Here is a 23,563-nt window from a genome sequence, read left to right as displayed (position 1 = left end):
GCGGCGGGCGGCGTGGCGGCGCTGACGTGCCGCGCCGCGCCCGCCGCGCCGCACGGCGCGCCGCCGCCCGCCGCGCCCGCGCTGTTCTACCGCGGCGAGCGCGTACTGCACGTCGACGCCCCCAGCCCGGGTGAGTTGCACTATACAGATCTATGAGCTATGGGTGTATGTATATTTCTTAATGTAATATATCGACGAATTTCCGACATATTTTGATAAACCGAAACCGCAGTTTTCGTGAAATCGGATTAAATGCTAAGAAATAAAAAATATATATATAGAAACAAAAAAATCCTATACTAAGATTGCAAGAATATTAATTAAATAATCTTGTAATGAAGGCATTTTGAAGTATTTATTTTGTAATGATATAATTTCATAATGAGAAGCTATTCTGTTGAAGCTGTAACGATAATAAGTCTTCGTTTCCGAGTGGCAATTAAGTGGGTTTCGCTACATTGTGTAGGCGGTGATAAGTCAGACAGTTTTCTTTTAATAAGGGCAGTAAATTATCGGCGCACATAAATCGCCCCAGCTCGAGGCGGTCAGCGCGACCGCCGATAAATCACTTTCCTGAGTAAAATATGTCCACTGAGCCAGCGCCCCGGAGGAGTCTTGTGTTGACTCGTTAGCGCAGCCAAAGCGTAGTTGGGAGCTTAAAGTAGCGGGAGGGATGAGCTCCGTGCACCACGGATATTTTGAAAAATGCCATTTCACAAAGTTGTTCGTGTTTTGAAATTATATTATAGAAACTACTTAGTTAATAATAATAATTTATACATACAACTACATTTTATCTGGATCTCGGATTCAAGTCAGGGCAAGCACCGCAGCGCTTCAATTAGCTAAATTTGCTTAGCTTTAAAACAACGGCCTCAAACCTAATGATGATTTTAGAACATCGAGAATTACCGCAGGTTGTGTGTCGGGTGATGTCAAATAAATCCCCTAAAACAGCCTGGCGAATACACTCTAAGCCTTCACAAAGCGCAAGAAAAGCCTTAGCCCAGATATGTGACATTTGCAAGCCGCTTTATGTGCATAAAGTATAACATTATTTTACGTTTATTTGTAGTGTTGCAATAATCTCATTTTCAAATATGAATATTTCAAAAAAAGGAGATAGAAAGCCGTAAATCTCGTTATAAGTATTTTAAACTAATCTTCGCAATTTTATATAGTTTAGGATTGCACTCACGCCAATTTGATGACACTCTGAATATACGTAAGAGAAGAGAGCCTAATTAACGCGAGCCTCGGCCACCGGCGGAGTATCTCCTGACAGCATATTTATAATACTAGCGAAGTAATATTAATTAAAGCAATTTCTCATCGGAGACGGGCGGGACGCTGATGGATGGCCGTGCGTCTGGGATGAGCCGCGATACAATCCTCTTCGAGTACTCGCTCTCTCTTCACATTAACCATAAGAAGCAATCTTGTGAATCGAATCCATATATAAATCATTTAAGCAAACTATTACGAGTATTTTTGAATCATAATTTTCGTGTGTTCTGTATAAAGGCGCCACCGATTCTGAATGCAGACTCTGCCGCGCAACAGTAGCAAATTCCACAGGACTGTTTTGCAATTCTCAAATTACGGAGTTAGTTGTCTCCTATTTTTTAAATGAAGGTTTCCTTGAATGTATTGTACGGATAACGGATTTGTATATCATATAAGTAATAAACCCAGCAAACTTTATAAAAAGACGCATTTTTTTATGATACACAAGAGCGTTGAGTAAATCACAAGTTATGTAAAAAAATCGATTATCCATCAATTTTATTACAGTAACAAATACGTCGCAGGAAACATTTATTGCCTCTGTGCAGTCACGTGAAGTGGTGGTATCAGCTTAAATACCGTTACTTCTCGTTATAATCTACTGAGTGAATCTATCAAAATACTCAATGACGTCGTAAATAATTATCCATAATGTTATAGTAAATATATTATGACGGGAGTGCTGTCCTGGAGCTCCAGGATTATAATCTGATAGCACTCTTTTTTAAAATCAAACCCACTTAGATATCTGAAGCGTAACTAAAAAGTAATATAACATAAAGTGAAAATACTGAAATCACCTGATTTCAGTAATTTCACTTTATGTTATCAACTAGGTAACTACCTAGTTGATAACATAAAGTGAAATTCCTAGACGTTTTGCTGGCTACATTAGTTTTTTGGAGCTAATATTTAGGGCAATGTGATTGGACTGTAACATTAAATTTGTTAAGGTTTGAGCTAAACTATGATGTATAAAATAGTATACAATGCTCAATACTGTACGATATGTAAGACGCGCGCTACCTGATGGCGGGCTCGGCGCTGCTCGTGCGCGACGTGTCGCCGGCGGACGCGGGCGCCTACAGCTGCCTCGCGCGCCACTCGCTCACGGCGCTCACCAAGCGGTCGCGCCCGGCGCATCTCAACGTTTTGCGTTTGTATTCTGTTTGCTTTTGTATGTGATACTATATTATGTAATAAACACAATTTATCACATTATAAAGCTGTAGAGACCCAGCTTTCTAATCCCGCACGTGGTGAGTGAGTAACGGTGAAAGAAACGTTTTATATGTATTATCTTACATGTTTAATATCCCGATTGTTCGTTTTTTTTTTCTTAAATAAATTAAATATGTAATTCCATGAAAACTATGGAAATTAAAATAAACTCATTCATAGTTTGAACGGAATAAGTCTAGAATTTAATAGAAATTTTACAGCCAGCTCGCCAACCTCAGCGCCGAGACTCGTGGCCACGGAGCCCGAGGTGAGCGTCCCCGCGGGCGCCAGCTTCTGCCTGCCCTGCGTCGCGTCCGAGTATCCTCCGCCGCAGTACACGTACGTCATCAAGACCAGTTTGCCTCATCACCGCGTGGCGGACGCGGCGTGGAGATTACTATTTTTATTGGAGATTAATTTGTTAACATGAGAGATAAAAAAATACAAATAATTCGTAGTAGTTTTGAAACTGAAAAATATGATATTGTACATTTTTGAGTATTTTCAAACAGATGGTATCGCGAAAAAAATGGTCGACTGCAGCCCGTGGAGCCGACGTCCTCGATCTGGCTGTGGGCCGGCGGCGCGGCGCTGTGCTTCACGCGCGCCTCGCGGGAGGGCAGCGGCGCGTGGCTGTGCAAGGCGTACAACGTCTTCGGCGACGCCACAGCGCAGATGCGCGTCGACGTGCAGGAATCGTTCACAGTCACTGTAAATCCTCCCGTAGTGGTTAGTTAAAATAGTTATTGTTTTCACGTAAATAATGCTCTCCGAACTTACTTATTAGTGGAACTATAAATTCATCAACATCGAAGTATACAAATATTACCAATTTTTCGTTTTTAAATTAATCTTATTTTTCAAATATATGAAAGGTCGCGGAGGCGGGCAGTACGGTGCGCCTGAACTGCAGCGCGAGCGACCCCGAGGCGTCGCTGCGCTGGGCGCACGACGGCTCCGTGCTGGCGGGCGCGGCGGGCGCGGCGCTCGTGCTGCGCGGCCTCACGCGCGCGCACGCCGGCCTCTACCAGTGCCTGGCGCGCCGCGGAACGCGCACCGAGCAAGCCGCTGCTGAGATAAGACTCGGAGGTAAGTATCTCACTGATCTCAACAAATCAAACAAACATACGTACTTTATCTAATATATAATACTACACTATGTAAGTAAAGTACCCAAATATTTCACTAGTGTACGACTTCATTGTGAGTAATATTTAGCCTACCCTACCTCGTCTCTAACCTTTAAATATAATATGACGATAAATTTTAAATTAGACTTCTGATACATTAATTTTTTTTAGGACTAAGCTTAAACAATCGTTTTGTGTCCCCTACTTACAGAGGCCGTGATTAGTGTGAGCTCGTCAGTCCGATACAGTATAGTGACGTCACATTTCAGGCGAGTCAATAAAGCTGAAGAAGGATCACATGACGCATAATTAGATTATCGTGATCGGCGTGATCATGATTAACTCGCCGCAGTGCCCCGAAACTAATTAAGCGCGTGCGTCAATCACCCGCGACCCCAATCAATGGACCCGTTCCTACCCTTCAACCCGAGCTTACGATAGAAATAAATGCAGGAAATCGGCTAAATTTGTAAGTGACTTTCTGTGTTCCGACCCTCAGCAAATTATATCGGAAATTATTAACACGGAAAGTACATTATTTTTAACCCCGTGATTGGAAACCAAGCCGGGGTATCACTGTGCACCTGTTCCGCGACAGAGAATCCGCCGTGAGACATCAGTCAATCGAAGTTATACCATTTTGGTCGCCTGTTATTTAAGTTCTGAGCTTTCCTCTTTAAAAAGTGATAAATGTCTTGCCTGGTGGAAGGCAACGGTGTCCGGTTGTCCATTAGTTAGTTGGGTGTAAGTAATGTCGCAGCTCAGTCGCGGCGAGCGAGCGCCGAGCGCAGAGCTGGCTCTAACAAATAGCGCGACTCGAGCTACGAAGAGATTTATAGCGCACGGAGTTACCTCCCCGCCCCGCCCCTCACCCCTCGTCTCCTCCGCTCTACGTCCGTGTCTTTAGGTACAGTATATACTACATGCTATAACTCACCATCGGGATTTCACAATGTTAACCGATTCAGTGATAAATAGCTCAACCTAGTGCACTTTCAATATTGGAGTTCACTCCAGCTCTGTTGCAGCTCAAATAGTATTTCACTCCGAATAACATTTCCGTTTGCTGAAAATTAAGCAAGTTCAGTTTCTGAGTAATGATCGGTCGATATAGAATGATTTCCAGAAGTGAGTCTGGACTCGAAAAAAATTAAATCTGAGACAAAACCACCTGACAACATATTCTTTTTATTTGAAATTATATTGTACAAAATTGAACATTAATTATACACAATTATTATTTAATAAAATATACTATATAATGATATATTATATTTCATTGTGACGTTCGTTGCAATTTAAATATATTTTAACAATTGGATAACGTATGTAGCGAGATGAGCGCCTTATTATTGGCTTATTGTGATACGTATTACATTAAATTTAATTTATTTAACATTCAGTTAGTATCTAAAGAAATAATTTATTAATTACACTTTGCAATTTTGGACAGTAGAGAAGTTGAGATGTATTACAATTTTTAAAAATACACGTGATAAAAAGTCTCGGTGACGTTGTCAAAGTATATTAGTAGTATTTTAATATGCTCATAACATTATATAACACACAGCAGAGTGTATTCGCGAACGCAAGTAGCGCACGCACACACGTGCACCGTATGGATACGGATTGGGGGACGACAGATATCAATCGCTATGAAGTATTCGGGCGCTGAATCAATCAGCGAAGAGCATTTATTGCAATATATTGCCCGATTCAGCGCGTTTATCATATTAATGGAATAAAGTTGACAAAAAGCTATTTGTCAAATGAATTTCAGATTATAAACAAAGCAAGTTACGAGCTCCGATATTCCAATAACTATTTTAAGTCGCTAGTAATTTGATTGGGCTTAACATCAATTGAATACATATAATCTGAGCATAATAGCTAATTGAAATTGAAATTTCGACCTGGAGAGTCACTCCTCCCTAAGCAAATGTTCGTCGTGGTTGCATGGATCGCAGAGACAGGGTTGGTATCAAAGCAGGCGTGCGGCTTACAGCAGCTACAGAGAACGACGCGGACCGAAGTGACCACATCCCGCCGCACGGCCGGCGGACAGTTTGATTAATGTGTCAGATCACTCGCTAACCTACATCATACTGTCGCTGGCCACATTACAGCTTATTCTGGGTGACCCACCATTTTATTTAATACCCATAAATACAAGCGATAGCTGATTTATTTAGTTCCTCGTTATTTACTTTATTTCTATCAAGTAGCGTGTACACGTAATTAAGGTTTCTATAATAAAATTCCGCAGACTTTTTTAACTTTGCCAACAAAAGCATATTATTCGATACAAAATTTTATAGATAATAAAAAGCGTGGAGTTAATACCTGTTGACTTCCAAGCAGTATATATTAATTTAAATAATTGTATTTAACTAACATTACTTTGTATTTTTTAAATGATAAAAAGAGTAACTACTGAGTTTCTTGCCGGTTCTTCTCGGTCTGCTTTCCGAACCGGTGGTAGCTTCACTTAATTGTAAAATGACGATTCAAAAGTGCTTGTAAAAGCCTACTTGAATAAAGTTTATTTTGATTTGATTTGATTTGAATGTAGCTTGTAGTTACTAGATGGCGTTATCTCAAAATATATAAATTTCTAAATCGCGATGTCAAGATTCGCAAGCGCTTGTATATGATGCTATGAATCTTCTCGATTACAGATGATGTCGCCCGGTAACACTGTAGAGGCCCGTAGGGCCAACAGCATACCTCAGTTCGAAAAAAAAAATGATTACATATGGTTATCAGTGGCACCTCTTAGTTTTTACAAAACAAACAGTGTCGTGAAGCATCCTTAAGATCGAGTGATCTAAGTTGTTCATAACGAATTTGGATTGTCACGAACACGAACGAAATAATAATCCCATGAGTACACCGTGAAAATCATTTTGTAGTAGGATAGTAAATAAATAGATAACGCCTACCTCAGACCGTTCCCCACGAAACCTTACCATCGGAAATACCATGATTACCTTTGCTTTAATTATATATAATTTGCTTCAACTCTTGAATACATTCAAAGGTAATGGCGTAATCTAAAATATTTTTAGGAAACTTATATTTTCTTTTTCTGACCTGCCTTATCCGATGTGTCCTTGCGATTTAAAACTGATAATATCTTCCAAAATATTTATTTCAATTCATACTGTAAAGGACCAGATATTTATTTATATTCATTGCAACTGGTGCGGAGCTGGGGTAGTTGTATATAATTTAACATTTATAATCGTAAGTTATTTATTGCAATAAAAAACAAACTCTTTTTTAATCAAATTTACAATGAAAATACTTATGACGTTCAGAAATTTATCTACAACAAAAACTACAAATATTTTTAAGTAAATCAATAGTATTTGAAATGATGCCCATACAAAATTGGAATATTTTAAAAGTGCTTTGCGGCATCTTATTATCTAGTCGTATGTGAGACTTCTTCATTCAAGAATAAGTGCGCTTCTAACGAGCTCTGACGTCATATCGTTACCGCAAAGGTTTTCCGCGCTTTTGACGATGAACGAACCCTACACTGCATTTTCTTCTACAGCAGTTTTCTAATACTCACATAATTATATGTAATAGTAGTACTAGTTACACAGGCTGCGTACTATAAAGGGGTTTTGGGGTAAATTTTAGTTCGAATAGTCGACGATCAAACTCTTTTTCACTTTTCCTCCATTGGTTGTATCCCTTGATTCTGCGAAAAATGTGGGACTACAATGTATATTTTACTATTTTTTCACGAGCAAATTCCATCAGCACCACCATAGTGCCCGAAGATCACCAAGATTTATGAGGTATTTTTTGCCTCGCACCACTCTGAGATCCAACTATAGGCGCTGGTTTTTCCTCCTGCTGGTATTTACTGCTACCTATTATATAAAGAAGATATGTACATGTCGGTTTTATACACAAGATGAGTACAATATAATTTACAAAATAACCATAACCTAAGTCTGTCAGATTGTTAGGCATCTACTGTTACAGAACCACTCCTTAAGAACACTGAAAATTACTGGAAATTAATTTTCTGCCATTATTTTTTTATGTTTTCGCTCTTCTTGGAGTTATTCCTATAGGCAAATACTCAATGATCTGTATTTTGGTACAGATATCATCTATTTCGACAAACTAATAACACATTTTATTGAGTGTACGGCAATTGTTTTTTTCAAATTTATTGTAATAAATCCTGATATTAGAAAATGTTTTCTAAATAAAAACAAAAAAAATGCCGTTTCTGTATGGCCAAGCAGTCTTTCTTAGAAAATTGCAAAAATTCTTAAATTTAGAAAAAAAAACTGTCAGAGAACAAGTTCATAGTACCGAATTGTTTATTTTTTGTGTCATTTAGGTTGCGCTGACGAGATAATGGGTGACCTGATGGTAAGTGATCAGAACTACCCAAAAACAAAGGTGTTGTAAGAAATATTAAATATTTCTTACATTGGGAACTTATATGTTATGTCTCTTGTGTATGTGGTGACACTAGCTCACTCGCCTTTCAAACCGAAACACGGCAATACTCAGTATTGGTGTGTGGCGGTAGAACATCTGATGAGTGGGTGGTACCTACTGAGCTGCATAAGGCTCTACCACTAAGTCAGCCTAAGTCCACATAGTCTTGAGTGTTCTACCCTTAGAGTATTTTTTTATAAAACCGAAGGCGTGGCGTTTGCGGTTGTTTTTTGCAGAGTGAGACAACTTTAAAGTAACTTCAATTTAATTCTCGATGTATTTCGTAGACTCGCCGCCGGAACTGCAGTACACTTTCATAGAACAAGCGCTGCGCGCGGGCGGCAGCGTCGCCCTGCGCTGCATCGCGGCCGCCTCGCCCGCGCCTCGCATCACGTGGCTGCTGGACGGGCAGCCTCTCGACCACTACCTTGCACATCACAGGTCTCGATTTACTGCTTACTGCTGTTATGTTATTAACGAATACAATATAACATAATTAATTATACGTCTGTAGGTATTCGATCAGCGAAGAAGCATCTGTTCAAGGAGAGGTAGTGTCCATTCTGAATCTGACTTCTGCGACGGCAGCAGACGGCGGTCGCTACACGTGCCACGCGTCGAACCCCCTTGGTGCAGTCGAGCATTCTGCGAGACTCAACATATACGGTATTGTCCGCTTGTGGTGTGTTAATGCTACCGTGTACCCGCATACACTGCTGCTCTAGGTCCATGTCTCATCGCTCGACGTTGTTGCAGGCCCGCCGTCGATACGTCCCATGAGTACGGTCCGCGCGGTCGCCGGTGAGAACCTAACACTACACTGCCCCTACGCTGGATATCCGATCAGGTCTATAGAGGTGCATTTGATAGGATAATTCCTATTCAAAATATAACTGTAAATGTGTACGCACTTCATTTATTTTTAATTAATTAATTTTTCATTTGTAAGCGTAAATAACAAGTTGTATAACAACGTCCAGCTCCGTGTCGTGGTGGCGGCGGGGCGCGGCGGCCGCGCTGGGCGGGGCGGGGCGCGCGTCGGCGCGAGGCGGCGCCGTCCGCCTGGCGCCCGCGCTGCCGCACGACGCGGGCCACTACGCGTGCAGCGTGTCCGCGCCCGCGGGCCCGGCGGCCACGCGAGACGTTGAGATACAAGTTCGAAGTGAGTACAATTACTCACTTATACGTTTGCCGCGTCTCGCTCTGCACTGATAGTAAAACTTTACTATCAAGTATCCTTATATAAGTTATATATAAGTTATATATAAGTTATATATCTCATATCTATCTATCTTATATAAGTTATATATCCTCGAAGGTCTGGTAACTACCAGACCTACTCGAGGATATATAACTATTATTACAGGAATTATAACTATCAATATAGTGTTTGTAATAACAGTATATTGTCTTTATTTTTACAATAGTTGTTTGACACGTTTCCGTTTTTTTCCCTTTCTATTCGAAATCTGAAACATATTTGAATCTAAGCTGACAGTCAAGTCAAGCCAAGTCAAGTCTGACAGTAAAGTAACGCGATTTCATTGATCGAAAGGTTGATGAATCTATGATATTCACTATTCAGAATTCGCGTTTGGCTTGAAAATAGCGTTTTGGTCGTCGATAAAACATTTGTCGTAATTTTCAAAGTAAATTTAAAGGGGAAATAACTAGAAAAGGCTGCACACCATTCTTAAAATATATATTACTCGTTTTGGTAAGCACACACACGTTAAATACGAGACATGCTACACCTGTGCGTGTCGACGGCGCGAGTGGGTGTTGATTCCAACACCAATAAACATTCTCTAAGCAATGAAACCGGTTTTTTTTATTATCATTTTTAATTTAAATTATGTTTCTGTATTTTAAACCAGTTCCAATCAATTGATTGACTAAATTAATAATTTAGTTTGCACTATTTATATGCCAGATTAGATCCCGGTGTATCAGTGTTTTTGGACATAAATCAATATATTTTCTAGATCCACCGAAGATTTCACCATTCATGTTCTCGTCGGAACTCACTGAAGGTAGTTCCGTGCAGGTTCTCTGTGGAGTTTCATCAGGAGATAAGCCAGTGTACTTCGCCTGGCTTAAAGACGGTTCCCCTGTTCCACCAAATCTGCAGGTATTGTATTTGAGAAAAAAAACGTTGCCAAATAAAATCCTTAAACTACGGACTACAATTATCGAAAAATCGAGGAAAGTTATCGAGTGACTATTTGTCCAGATAGAGGAGAAGAGCTTGAACGAGTTCTCGCTCCTCATGTTCCCGGAGCTGTCGGCGCGGCACAGCGGCGCCTACACGTGCCGCGTGTCCAACCACGCCGCCACTGTCAACTACACCGCGACGCTCAGCGTCAAAGGTCGACTCTCGCATACCGTACTACTTGTAGCATAGAATGTGATTAGCGTTTACGCTTTTTCGTAGCTGTATAACATTTATGCAAATTATAATTAAATAGTAATAATAATAAATATTCAACGTTTTTATTTTTCCTGGTACAGTTGCACCCACATGGATTACCGAACCATTAGACTCCGCTGTTCTTTTAGGAGCTCCGTTACTGCTGGAATGTATCGCTAAGGGTTACCCCACACCAGTCGTAACTTGGTACAGAAGAATAGGTTAGACTTAAAATTATTTGTAAATTGGGTAATATCTTAAGGTCGACTTATATCATATAGTGAATTTATTCTTACGTAGGTGACGGAATAAATGGAATTGAAAATTCAGATCGGTGGGAAGTCGCAGGCTCAGAATGGGGCGCGGACGGGGATCAGTTTAAGCCTACTAGCGGTTTGGCAAATATACCCCGAGAAGTGAGCAACGGACGCGCAGCCATGGGCAGTAGTGCTATAGCCGCTCGGTCAGCAGCGCGCTCACATCAGGGCCTGTACCGATGTACTGCGGACAACGGCGTGGGACCACCTCTAGTCAAACACGTGAATGTGACCATACATGGTGAGGCACATCGGAAGTCGTTGATCATATTCATGTTTGAGTCACATGGCGTTTTCTTTTTAAAGCAAACATTGCTCTCAGAACCGGCACACTTCGGTCTTTCGAGCGAAACTGTTCGGAACATGACCAGCGTGCGAGGACGCAGCGTCGTTCTCACTTGCCTAGCTCTCGGGGACTCTCCGCTTGTAGTGCACTGGACTCATCGAGGCAATAAGCTTGATCTTGACTCGTACAGGTAGTTTTATTTTTAAAATATGGTTTTTAACGTTTTCATCCCTTTCCTAAAATAATAAAACATAGAAAAATCTTCTACATGTCCTCTCATAGATGGACAATATCAGAAGTGCGCACAAGCGAGGGCGTGCGATCCTCTCTGCAGCTCCGCGCGGCGGAGCGCCATGACGCCGGCGAGTACCGCTGCCACGCGCGCAACCAATATGGCCGCAGCGATCTCCTCATGTTCTTACACGTAGAAGGTGACGTAACAATGAACATGCTAACAACTTAGAACCGGTCCATAACACGTTAATATACTACCTTACTAATATACTACGGAGACGTTGACGTTACAAAATAACGAACTCACCCGTACGACAAATTTCATCATAATTATACTTTGGCTTCGTCGTGTATTAGTCTATTTCAGAAACTTTTAACTACTTTTTTTATTAATGCAATCCTTAATCTAATCCAGTCCCAAATCTGACTCGTGTCTATGACAATTTTATTAATTCTGGTATTTTTTCTTATAATTATTAATAAAACTGTCGTGTTGACCGTGCCTAACCCTAACTCAATACATTTTGAATTCTACAGTTTTTTTGCCGCTTATCGTTACTTCAGTATTTTAGGGTGCCACCTATCGTTAAATACAGGAGCGTTTACTAATTTACAGTTGCAAAGAACCAAGTATTGTTTTTTTTAAACAAAATATCTCCCTGGTCTTTAGTACGTTTAGACCAGTCATTTTAATTCACGTGAGTCACCACATACATACTGATAACTCTAAAGCCTCGAATGAAGGTACGTGAGTAATTGAATCATGTAAAATAAATTACATTAAATTTCTTAATACTACATGAATTCCTATCAAATATCGAAATCGCAGCAGGAGTTTAATACGACACATTTTAACCTTCATTTGTATATAAAAAAAACCAATAACACAGAACCGCCCGAGGTGCCTCGGTCGCTGCAGCTCTGGGGCGCGGGCTCGCGGTGGGTCCGCGTGCGGTGGGCCGCCCGCCCCGCCCCGCGCACGCACTTCGCCGCGCTCTGCACGCCGCTGCACGCGCTGCCCGCGTCCGAGCATAACACGCACCACTATAATCTAACACTCGATTCAATGGAAAATGAAAGGTGAATAGATAATCGAATAAAAAACTTTATGAAATATTAAATATCCATTACTTTTTTCTGATTTAATTTTTTTTAATAGTATGTACAGACAGTAGGTCACCAGTAGCTATCCTTAAACATTTTTTAAATCTCCTCTCATATTAAGGTGAATGAGGACGTTCGACCAGATTAGAGTATAATATAAATATGTGACAGACATTTGTCCAGCACGTGGCGGTTTCGTGTCGGCGGCACTCACAGCTAAACTTTGTTGTGCAGTGCCTAAATTTGTCTGATTAAAATCTATGTATATAAGATATCTATTGAGCTCTTCAGCTTTTGGCCTTAGGCTATCTATTATTATTTTTGCGTTTAGTTAGTCTATATAGAAATTCACTGGAGTTTAATGTAATAATACAATTATTCGGTTTCCTTTAAAATAAATATAAGGTTCGACGAAGAAGGACTTAACTTACTGAGCGCTCGACTAGAAGGTCTACGACCCGCAGCCGCCTACTCCTTGCGAATAGTGGCCACTAACCACGTCGGTCAGTCGCCGCATTCTGACGCGCTGCTCTTTACAACTCTCGAAGAAGGTAAAATTAATATATACTGAATTATCATTTAATAAGGGCGCAGGTAATGTAAAAAAAAATCCTATTCGTTGTAGCCCCGACAGTTTCACCTCAAAACATCCGCGTCAGGCCCATCAACACCGGCGAGCTACACGTGTCGTGGTCGGTAAGTAACTGTCGCTAGCCTAACAAATCACTTCGAAATATTAAGCTGAAACAATAGAATCGCTGCACCTCGTTTATTTGTTAAATCTAGGCTCCAGCGCAAGACGGTTGGAACGGCGAGCTGCTAGGTTACGCGCTATCATGGCGTGAAGTGGGTCGCGTCGAAGAGGAGAGTGAGTACGAGGGAGGGCGCGACGACGGCGCGCGCGCCGGCACGGCCGTCGCTCGCGGCTGGAGTAGCGCCGAGCTCACCCTGGGCGGCCTGCGCCAGTTCGCGCGCTACGCTGTATCGGCGCGCGCCTTCAACCGCGCCGGTCCTGGTCCGGCTTCTTCTGTCGCTTACGCCACTACTGCCGATGGAGGTTCGATTACAACCAATACTTTTGTATCGACCATTCCAATGTTGCAATGGTCTAATGAGCTACACACGTTTGCAAATGGATCTATTCGCTTATTCGCTCTGTACTAAAGAGTCATCATCATCACGTACCACTGCATTTTTTTCAATAGATAACTATAACAACTGCGATGATTTTTATGTGCTGATTCTTTTTCTTAAAATATACATTACGAACCGGTGGTGGCTTTACTTTTAATGTAGTTTTGTAAAACGATAATTTTTAAGTGCTTGTAAAATCCTTCATAAAAAAGTATATTTTGATTCTGCTTACAGTTAAAAAATTTATATTGCTGTAATGGTTATGGTAATTTGATTTGGTATTTAAGTGCAGTAATATAATGTTATACTTTAACTTTTTGTCACGCTGTTGATTTGAAACAAATAATAAATAACGATCAGTGCCAGAAGAGCCGCCGAGCTCGGTGACATGCGAGGCGCTGTCAGCGAGATCGCTGCGAGTCCGCTGGCTGCCGCCGCCGCAGGCGCACGCACAAACAATCCGCGGCTACGATCTACATTACGCACCGCTGCATTTCTCACAGAGTCAGTTTTCACATGTTATGTTGTTTTATTATCACAATTCCTAAAAATGTATAGTCAGCCGCTTATCGAAAAAAGTACTTCCGTTACTTACAAGTACTAAAAGCAGTCTCTGCATGTAGCGTGGAGCGGTGCGGTCGGCTCGGAAGCGGCGCGGGCGGCGGCCGTCGGAGAAGCTGTGCTTCAAGGATTACGCGCCGCCACGAATTACTCGGTGAGCGTGCGCGCGCGCTCCGACCGGGGCGCGGGACCGCCCTCGCCACCCGTACATTGCCTAACGAGAGAAGATGGTATTTAAATATATTAATTTGTCTTGCACCAAAATTTTTGTTGCTAGGAATTAATAATTATGTCAAACCAGTTCCGAGCGCACCTGAATTGATACGAGCGTTGCCCGCCGGGCCGGATGCCGTGCGCGTCTCGTGGATAGCCCCGGCTGAGCGCGGCGGTCAGCTCACACACTACACACTCTACACGAGGGAACTTGGCAAGTACGAGATGTATCAAAAAGTCCCAAGTTTGGGCATTGTTGCTTTTGAATTACTCATCAATTTAACAGCATTTTTGTGAACGAAGAGTGGGAGGAGAGTGGTCTCAGCGAGTGGAAGCCATCGACGACAGCGCAGAGGGCGAAAACGAGATATGGCACGAACTGCGGGGACTACGGGAACGCGCCGTATACGAGTTTTGGATACGCGCCTCCACAGCCGCGGGCGCTGGGCCCCCCAGTCGCGCGGTCAGCGCGGCGCCCACACAACTCAGTGAGTTGTTCACATGTCCCACTGAAGCAGACGCAACGCATGTACACAATAACTCACTTTTCCACAGTGTCGGCGCGGATCTCGTCTCTGGGTCGTCTAGTGACAGCCGCGATAGGCTCGCGCCTGCGGCTTCGGTGCTCTGCGCTGGGCGTGCCTCCGATCACGAGGCGGTGGACGCCGCTACCACACGCACATACGGTTACTGATACTGGAGACTTGATTATCCACAGTAAGTATAGACATACTACGTACTGCCGCGATACTGAGGACGATGTTACAGTATCGAGGCGGTATTTAATTTAAAATGTAGCTTGTGAGAGTTCCGTGTCAAGCCGCTCCTTGTGTATATTTTGCTGACAGAGGTGGAGCAACTGTCGGCTCTGAACTACTCGTGCTCAGTGCGTAACGCGGCCGGCGGGGACACCGCGGTGTTCGCGCTGCGCGTGATTCGTCCCCCGGCGGCGCCCGCGCCCCGACTGTCGCGCGCCGACACACACGCCCTGCACTTGGCATGGGATCCACCGCACGACGGCGGGGCTCCCGTGCTCGGTACAATATTTTATTTAACATGAAAACAAGCAACTCTGGTTGCAAAAAAATCGTTGGACTATTTGTTGATATAAAAATGTTAAATATTTTTATTAAAACCAGACGGGCTTCTCTCCGAAAACTTTTTAATTGGGACAAAGAGTTTTCGTCGTGAGGTTTTTGACATATGAATATTAATATAAGTAGATTAAAATTGAAAGTTGTATAAGAAGCTCAACAAAAAACTTATTGCTTTGATGATAAAACATGTTATATGCAGATTGATACCAAATCTAATTTTATTTATAAAAAGACTATTTGTATATTTTCCTTGGTGGATTGGTTTACTCAGGATCAGACTTACACGCCAGGTTTTTTCATAAACGACAGTGACCCTAGGCTTTTCCGTAATATCTTTGTTTTCACACTAAAACCATCATTGAAGTGTATAGCTGAATATAACGTATTGTCAAATGTCTCTTGCCGATTAAAATGCTATAGCTATAATTTGTGACCGGTCAGGATACACAGTTTGGTGGTGGCGTGGATGGGAAAGTGGCGAACCTCGAAGTGAGAGTTTACTGAATGGGAACATTGCGGCGAGTGCCCGCTGGTGGCGCGTCGGGGGGGAGGCCCGCGGCGCGGCGCTGCGCGGCCTGGCGTGCGGCGCGCCCTACCGCGTGGCCATGCGGGCGCACAACGCGGTCGGAGCGTCCCCACACTCGCGCGCCGTCACGCTGCGCACTCGAGGCGATAGTTAGTCATCTGGCATCTGTCTTTGTTTATTTGTTTTGCCGACTTTATTTTGATAAAAATAAAATAAAGATATAAATGAATAAATAAACGAAATTTTCAAACGTTCTCCTTAATTGAACGCCTACCTAACTTCTTCGACGTTTGTAACTCGTAGAGGCGAAGGCGCCGGTCGGCAAGGAATGTATTTGGTCAAACAGCACCGCCCTGCGAATCGCTCTCCTCGCGTGGGGCGGCCGGTGTGCTGTGGCGCGTTTCACGCTCGCACTGCGACCGGCCAGTGGCGGGGCTTGGTCCGACCTCCCAACCGACGGAGAAATCGCAGAGGTCATTTGATTGAATTACTGACTACAAGCCTATACATTGTCCGTTAAAAAGTTTGGACTTACGAAGACTTTCCCGCAGGCATCGAATCTGGAACCGGGCACGTGGTATGAGATACGCGTGTTGGCACATTCCCCGGCGGGAGACACTCCCGCTCTTTACAAGGCAGCTACACACACTATGAATGGAGGTCGAATAACTTTTTATAGAAATGCAAATAATTTCCCCAATTTTGTTTACTAATGTGCAGAAAAATTAAAACAGAACGCATCGGTGAGCCAATAGAACTACCCCTAGAGGCAAGAATGAGTGCAGCAGACGCTGACGACGTCGCAGTGGCGGGCTCGTGGTGGGTCGGCGGCGCGGGCGCGGCGGCGGCGCTGCTCGGCGTCGCACTCAGCGCCCTGCTCGTGGCCGCCACGCTGCTCGCCTGCCGCCGCCGCGCCGGCCGAGCGCACCGCGCGCACCCTCCGCACGAGGCACACAACCAGCCGCTGTACGTGGCACAGCCCACGCACGCGAACGGAAAAACGATAACCCCACCCGATGGTAAAAATATTGATGAAAAAATTACTTGTCCAAAAAAATGTTTTACCGCAAGAGGGTTTGACTTTACGCATTATAACACCTGTCAGGGGATCTACACGAGATCAGTCCGTACGCGACGTTCAGCATGTCGTCGGGCGCGACGTCGCGCGAGTGCGGCGCGGGCGCGGGCGCGGCGGGCGACGCGGGCGTGCGCTCGTGCGCGCTGCACCTGCGCTCGTTCACGCGCGACCCGCTCGAGCTCGCGGCGCCGCCTCCGCGGCCGCACTTGCTGGCGCATCCTAACGGTTAGTTGCATTATGATCATAACTAAAAAGGCTCCTTTATATAACATCTAATCTTAATCTAAATTGAGATTACAAATACATATATTTGACTGTCAGAGAAGCAAAGAGGTCACTCGATGGAGAATGGTTGACTCGACTTATGGTACTAATGGTTGACATTAATAGTATTGACAGGAAATAAATACCTTTATACGCATTAAAGGCTAACATTTTAGCCTTAAACGACTCGTAGCCCCCTGTGTAGTTCTTAACAGGTCCATGAATCCATAAGCAACATATTATTTGTGGCTCGGAGCGGATAAGCTTTTTATCGATGTTACTTTTATACCTTCTGCTATATTATAAGTGTTACTTTTCTAATAACAATATTTCGTGAAAGCAACAGTTTATATTTGGGACTACAGGTATGGACGACACAATTTGAATGTACCATCTACAAATTAAAAAAGCAACTAATCGTTAATTTCGCGTATGTATTTGGTTTTATGAAATTACAAATTATTACTTTTGCGTAAAGATCATTTACGCATTAGATATAAATAAAACTGTACGCCTCTTTTATTCATGCTGGATCCCTGTTGTATTTTTTATTATTTTTATTTTTAATTTTATTTTCTTCGTGTGGCGTACAATAAAGTATCGTAAAATAAGGAAAAAAAATCGATGATCTTAAAGACGTACCCAATTCGGAAGTGATCAGTTTAACATTTTGCCGATGCTACATCTAAGCTGACTCACTATACGAAGCTCGGCAGTTGTATCAACATTTATTCAATAACTGGTACAAAACATTTTGACTATTAGAGAATACATGTTTAGAATAAACAATTATCGTAAGAGATGCTCAGAACGGCCGCGTGGCGGATTGAGATCGCAATTTCCGGCGCGTTTTGTATTTATTATTCGCAAGTCGAACCGACGTAGCAAGCCCGAGATATCAGAGCCTCGATATAACTAAGTAATCATACTTTACCGTTTCCATTCCGACAGACGTTTCAACAAAATTAGTGGTTGTTCAAATTTTATTTAAACTTCATATTTTATAATTTTGAGTGTATGATATATTATGTGAAGGACGTTAGATAACGTTAAATTGGCCCGACTCCAAACTAAGCGCATGATTGCTTACTGAACAATTAATGAGGTTTTCATTAAATTCGAGCGAAGTGTTCTTATTGAATATTCTAGAAATGCACAAATGGTAAATTGCAAGTGCCCGTAATGTTATCACTGAAATATCAGCCATGAAAGATTTGCAAGTTTATATCGTACTTACTGTACTGTAACCGAGCTTAGCATTTGGAACAGAAAACAAGTCTAAACAAAGGATTTGATCGTCTCGTTAGCAGTTGGAGGTGGCGGATATTGAAAAACACTGTAAAATTACAGTAGCTCATTCCGATGGTATTATCTCTGGTTCCACTGAGCGAGTTTGCAATTTCCGCCTCGAGCCCGCGTCGTCCACCCGCGCCCCCCGCACCCCACCTCCACCACTCAGTGGAACATTCAAGTTCAACATTCGCATTATTTCTGGACTATAAATTTCGATAACCTAACGATAATATATAATTACACTAATATCGTGTAATGACGACAGCGTAGTCTTAATATGTAAGCCATATTACATCTTAGAATGATCGCCGCTGAGGATACACACGTATTACGTGACAAGTGAGTTCTACTCGCGAAGGGCTCTCCGTACTCGCATCCGACTCGCACAGCGCTCGATTACATTGTCTCACTGACCGGACCATGTCGCCTCCCCTTTTAATGGTGGTTTTATTGGATAATTACAACTTCGGTCTGAGCTTCCGCAGAAGAGGGTTAAGGTTAATAAAACTACCGCGTACGAGGGCGCACCGAAACTTTCGTACTCACAGTTGCACGTTTCACTGTTAAATACAATTAAACTTCGTCCATTTCCCTTCCCTTCTTACGTATAAGGAGCGCTGAGATGTACAGGTATTCTATCACTTTTACGCATAATTGATATGTTTTTTTTTTTTTACATTCACGCAGAGCCTGGTCTAATCCTAATAAATCTTTGTAATATATTATTATATGCGTCTATATTTTACTCACAATGGAGAGAAAATATTAGACTTCAGGCCTCATGTGACATAATTATTAAATTTGAGGAATGGCAAAGAGAATAATACCTGTTGACTTCCAAGCAGGATACATTAATTGAAATAATTGTATTTAATTAACATGACGTTGTATTTTTTAAATGCTAAAAAAGAGTAACTACTGAGTTTCTTGCCGGTTCTTCTCGGTAGAATCTACTTTCCGAACCGGTGGTAGCTTCACTTAATTGTAAAATGACGATTCAAAAGTGCTTATAAAAGCCTTATTTTGATTTTGATTTTGATAAATTGTTTATTTGCCAGACTACGGGAGCGCGCGGGACAGCGACTCGGAGTCGAGCGGGTCGCCGTGCGCGGCGTGCGCGGCCGAGCTCTACCGCCTGCCCGCCGCGAGGCTCTCAGGTCTCCTCGCATCCTTCACACACATCATAGCGTGCTGCATTGAAGCGACGCAACTCAACAGGGATTCAAATGTGCAGATACGCTGCCCGCGGGGAGTGTGGGCGCGGCGGAGTCGAGCACGGAGGACGGCTCGTACGGCGGCGCGGCGCGGCCGCGCGAGTCGCAGCCGCGGCCGCGCGCGCGCCGACGCGAGCACGCGCGCCCCCACCAGCCCACTGTCAGGTGACCGCACTGAGATGTTTTGGTTTAACGAAATGTAATATTTTGCTATTTTTAATAAATACACTTGACCGTTTTCATGTTTTAATATAAATATAAAAGATTTACTATGTGTTCACGGCTGCAGCTCGATTATACTTTCTAAAAGTCCAGGAGCCGATATACACCGGCACATAGTAGCGACGTCTTCGCGTACTAAGTATTCGTAATGAAATGGAGTATAAATTTATATTTTTTCTTTCCTGAAGCCATCGGTTCTAAGATCGGATTGGGTGATAGTGAGTTCGGTTCGATAGTTTTAGAATTCAATAAGTAGAGCCCCGCAGTCCCCAGACCCCGAGCATGGCTTCGCAGCTTCCGGTCGCTCATCATCGGAGATCTTTTTGATAAGATGTATCTTTCCTCTCGTTGTACACTGTTAATATAACGAGGAAATCACACATCCCAAAGGGTCTCTCCGAGCTGAACAATCAGCCGGCGCGTCGGCCGAGCGCGGCGCCGGGCGTAGTGCATGAGGCGCATGTCGCGAGCAAACACGCGGGGCGTTCGGTTGCTCCGCGTTGACTCCGATAGTTGGATCTGATCGGTTCATTTACACTGTCGACTGCATTCAGTTTAAACTTACGAACTTGAGTTCTTAATAAGATATAATTACGCTCGCTCCGCATGAACGCAGATGTATGTCCAGTAGCTCTTACCCTCTCCGTGTCAGCGTTCCTATAGCGCGCCTGTCTGTGCAGATACTTCTCGGCGGCGCCGCGACGAGACGCGATGTAGCCGCCCGCGACGCGCCGCCGCGGCCCGCGCTCACTGTATATAAACTTGTTTTATCTGTATTAAGAATCCTTAAGTGTTTCCATTATGACTGAACCTGTCCTATTTAATAAACATGTGATGTTTTCAATTGCAGTTTCATTTGTCTTACCTTTTAAAGATAACATTTATTTTAATAAAATATTTGAGATAAAATCTAGTTACCAGTAACATTGTATTGCATTGTTTTACCGGGATATGTTTTCGTGATACATTTTGCAAAAAAACTGAGAAAAGCTTTTTGCGTTGTTTATAAAAAATCTTAGTGTAGTATGATTTCTTGCTAATGTGCAGTGTGCAATCGTTGTCGACGAGTTACTCTTAAAGACTACAAATCTGTAGACACATACATAAACACTTAGTATTCGATCTCATGGAACTCTTCTGTGTGACTTCTTATGAATGATAACCAAAAGCAGTAAACGTCAACGAGGCTCGTTAAACAAGCACCCGCAGAGCTGTTGGTCATCGGGAGAGTGTATTGACTTAATGCGAAGTTATGGTAATAAAGCAAAGCTCTTATCTCGCCGAGCCGTGCGGCGCTGCGAGCCATTACGGACATCGCAGCGGAGCGCCGGCCGGCGGCTGACGGATGGGCCCGAGCCTGAATAACTGCACTCACGTCCGCAGTTTGGCAAATATCAAATCTATTCATTTTTAATACTTATTATTAAATGTAATTATTTAGTGTTTATTTTATTTTATAAATAATAAATAGACGTTTTCTTCCACGTTTACAAAATAATAATATCATATAGTTTATTTAGTTATACAAGATACTTTAATATATTTATTATACAAAACGAATCATATAATTTTCGCTTGTGTGCGGCGGGTACCTCTTCTATAAAACAACGTAGGTTAATGTTTTATGCCTCCGATAATTTGCATTTGATATGTTTTTATAACACGCAATATTTAGTTTCAATCGCGAGCAGCTACTAATCTTTCATAAATGCTGAAAACTGAAATATTTTAAAATAATATCACACTGACCTAATAAATTGAGATTCTTAACAAAACATACATACTATGATTTTTATTTCATTTCTCATTTTCATTTGTCACATAAGAACTGTAGTATCGTTGTCAGTAAACATCTGGTAATTTCGCAGCGCAGCGACGACTACAGCACGAGTCCGGACCGATCCGGCCGGCTACAGATAATTCGATACATAATTAACGAGAAAGGATTCCGAATGTTATACATTTTTAAGTACGTGAAAGCGGTCGGATTGCGTGTCGGCTGACTGAGGTTCCGAATTATTGTGCTCACGCGTATAACCCGCTCCGACAACGACACGCCCCGCGTTCTAATTTTAATGACTTACCCGAGTAGAAATTATTCTATAAGGTATAAAATATACTTGTGTTTAAATTAAACGAACCCGTGAATTTCCTGACTCGAGTTATCCGTCCGTACGTCCGCTATAAAGTAGTGGAGATACTCATCTGGTTATATCGTAGCAAATTGCACCTCCGTAAGGTAAATATGACAGACAACGGGCGCTTAGATAGACAGTCTGCTGCATTACAATGCTGACCAATAATTCAAGTTAATTGCACGCTTGATTGGCTGTTTATCTCCGAGGAGGCTTCTGCGCTGTCTCCCCACTCCCCGCCCCTCCCGACGCCTCGACGATGCACCATTAATCCTGCTTTGATTGTATCCTTTACTAATCCGTAACACAATGAACATCCATTACAAGATAAGCGACGCTTGAACACGTCATGCGGCGACCGTACAGTATGCCTATAAACATTAGGTCATCTCGCTCGTCTGCGCACTCGGCCTGACACGAACAATGCTACGAGCCCGACGGACGACATATATTAAGGATGGGCTCCATGACGTTTATCATCGTGATGTTTAATAAGTATGCTTCGGCGCGGCAACTTCTGGATAAAGTTAACTGCTTAATATAATAATGGTCATGTCGTCTATATGACCGCCAAGTGTAATTACAGGCCCCCTGGCTGGCAGAGCGTCGATGGAGTATTAAGTTTCGTATATTTCTGGGGCTAACGATCTTTAGATCGTCCGTTGGATTGTCTTCCCAGATTTCGACATTCAAAAAATATAATATTACTAAAGCGAGACTTTAAATGTCTGCTGTAATATCAAATCAAATCAAATCAAATCAATTTTATTCAAGTAAACTTCACAATGAAGCGTTTTTGAATCGTCAATAATCAAATACTACCACCGTTTCGGAAAGCAGCTTCTAGCGAGAAGAAACGGCAAGAAACTCGCATAGTTGCTCTTTTCAAATAAACACATTTACAGTGCTGTTATTGACAGTAATTAGCGTCCTATCATGGAACCCGAGCCTAACTCCAGGCGTTTCTTTCTAAAAAGTACTCTTTTAATGAATAGTATGATTTATTTATTAATTTAGTCTTAATATATATTTTTAAATTTTGAAAATGGTAAATTGATTATATTTTCCGGTATCTTATTATATATGCGTATACCATTGCCCAAAAACGTTCTATTTACCGTATGCAAACGGAAACTGGGGGTTACAAGTTTATTCTTATTTCTTGTATTAATAGTATGTACATCAGCATTGATAGAATAATTTTTAATATTCTTTTGTATAAAGATTATATTATCATAAATATATTGTGAAACAGCCGTTAATACACCTATTTCTTTAAATTTTTCGCGTAATGATGTCCTGGAGCTAATATTGTAAATAGATCGGATAGCTCTTTTCTGTAGAATAAAAACAACTTCAATCTC

The 23,563-nt window shown here is 42.4% G+C and overlaps 1 protein-coding gene across 1 annotated transcript; it reads left to right on the top strand.

Annotated features, from left to right (window-relative positions):
• Positions 1-2,189: 2,189 nt before the first annotated feature.
• LOC124537914 (Down syndrome cell adhesion molecule-like protein Dscam2) lies at positions 2,190-20,011 on the top strand. Its single transcript, XM_047114915.1, has 31 exons — positions 2,190-2,443; positions 2,730-2,847; positions 3,021-3,237; positions 3,384-3,597; positions 8,399-8,552; positions 8,626-8,777; positions 8,868-8,958; positions 9,092-9,273; positions 10,097-10,242; positions 10,345-10,480; positions 10,623-10,742; positions 10,822-11,079; positions 11,161-11,314; positions 11,407-11,555; positions 12,249-12,438; positions 12,868-13,013; positions 13,088-13,158; positions 13,249-13,519; positions 13,957-14,100; positions 14,220-14,387; positions 14,459-14,588; positions 14,674-14,858; positions 14,926-15,087; positions 15,219-15,407; positions 15,909-16,142; positions 16,297-16,466; positions 16,545-16,653; positions 16,728-17,012; positions 17,099-17,296; positions 19,687-19,785; positions 19,863-20,011. The coding sequence occupies exons 1-31, from the start codon at positions 2,317-2,319 to the stop codon at positions 20,009-20,011; spliced, it is 5,118 nt and encodes a 1,705-aa protein (XP_046970871.1). The 5' UTR covers positions 2,190-2,316.
• The last annotated feature ends 3,552 nt before the right edge of the window (positions 20,012-23,563 follow it).

This window comes from Vanessa cardui, chromosome 1, assembly GCF_905220365.1.
Source record: "Vanessa cardui chromosome 1, ilVanCard2.1, whole genome shotgun sequence".
NCBI classification, from domain to species: Eukaryota; Metazoa; Arthropoda; class Insecta; order Lepidoptera; family Nymphalidae; genus Vanessa; species Vanessa cardui.
Note: the sequence above shows the minus strand (reverse complement) of the source record. Positions and strands in the feature narration are given on the sequence as shown.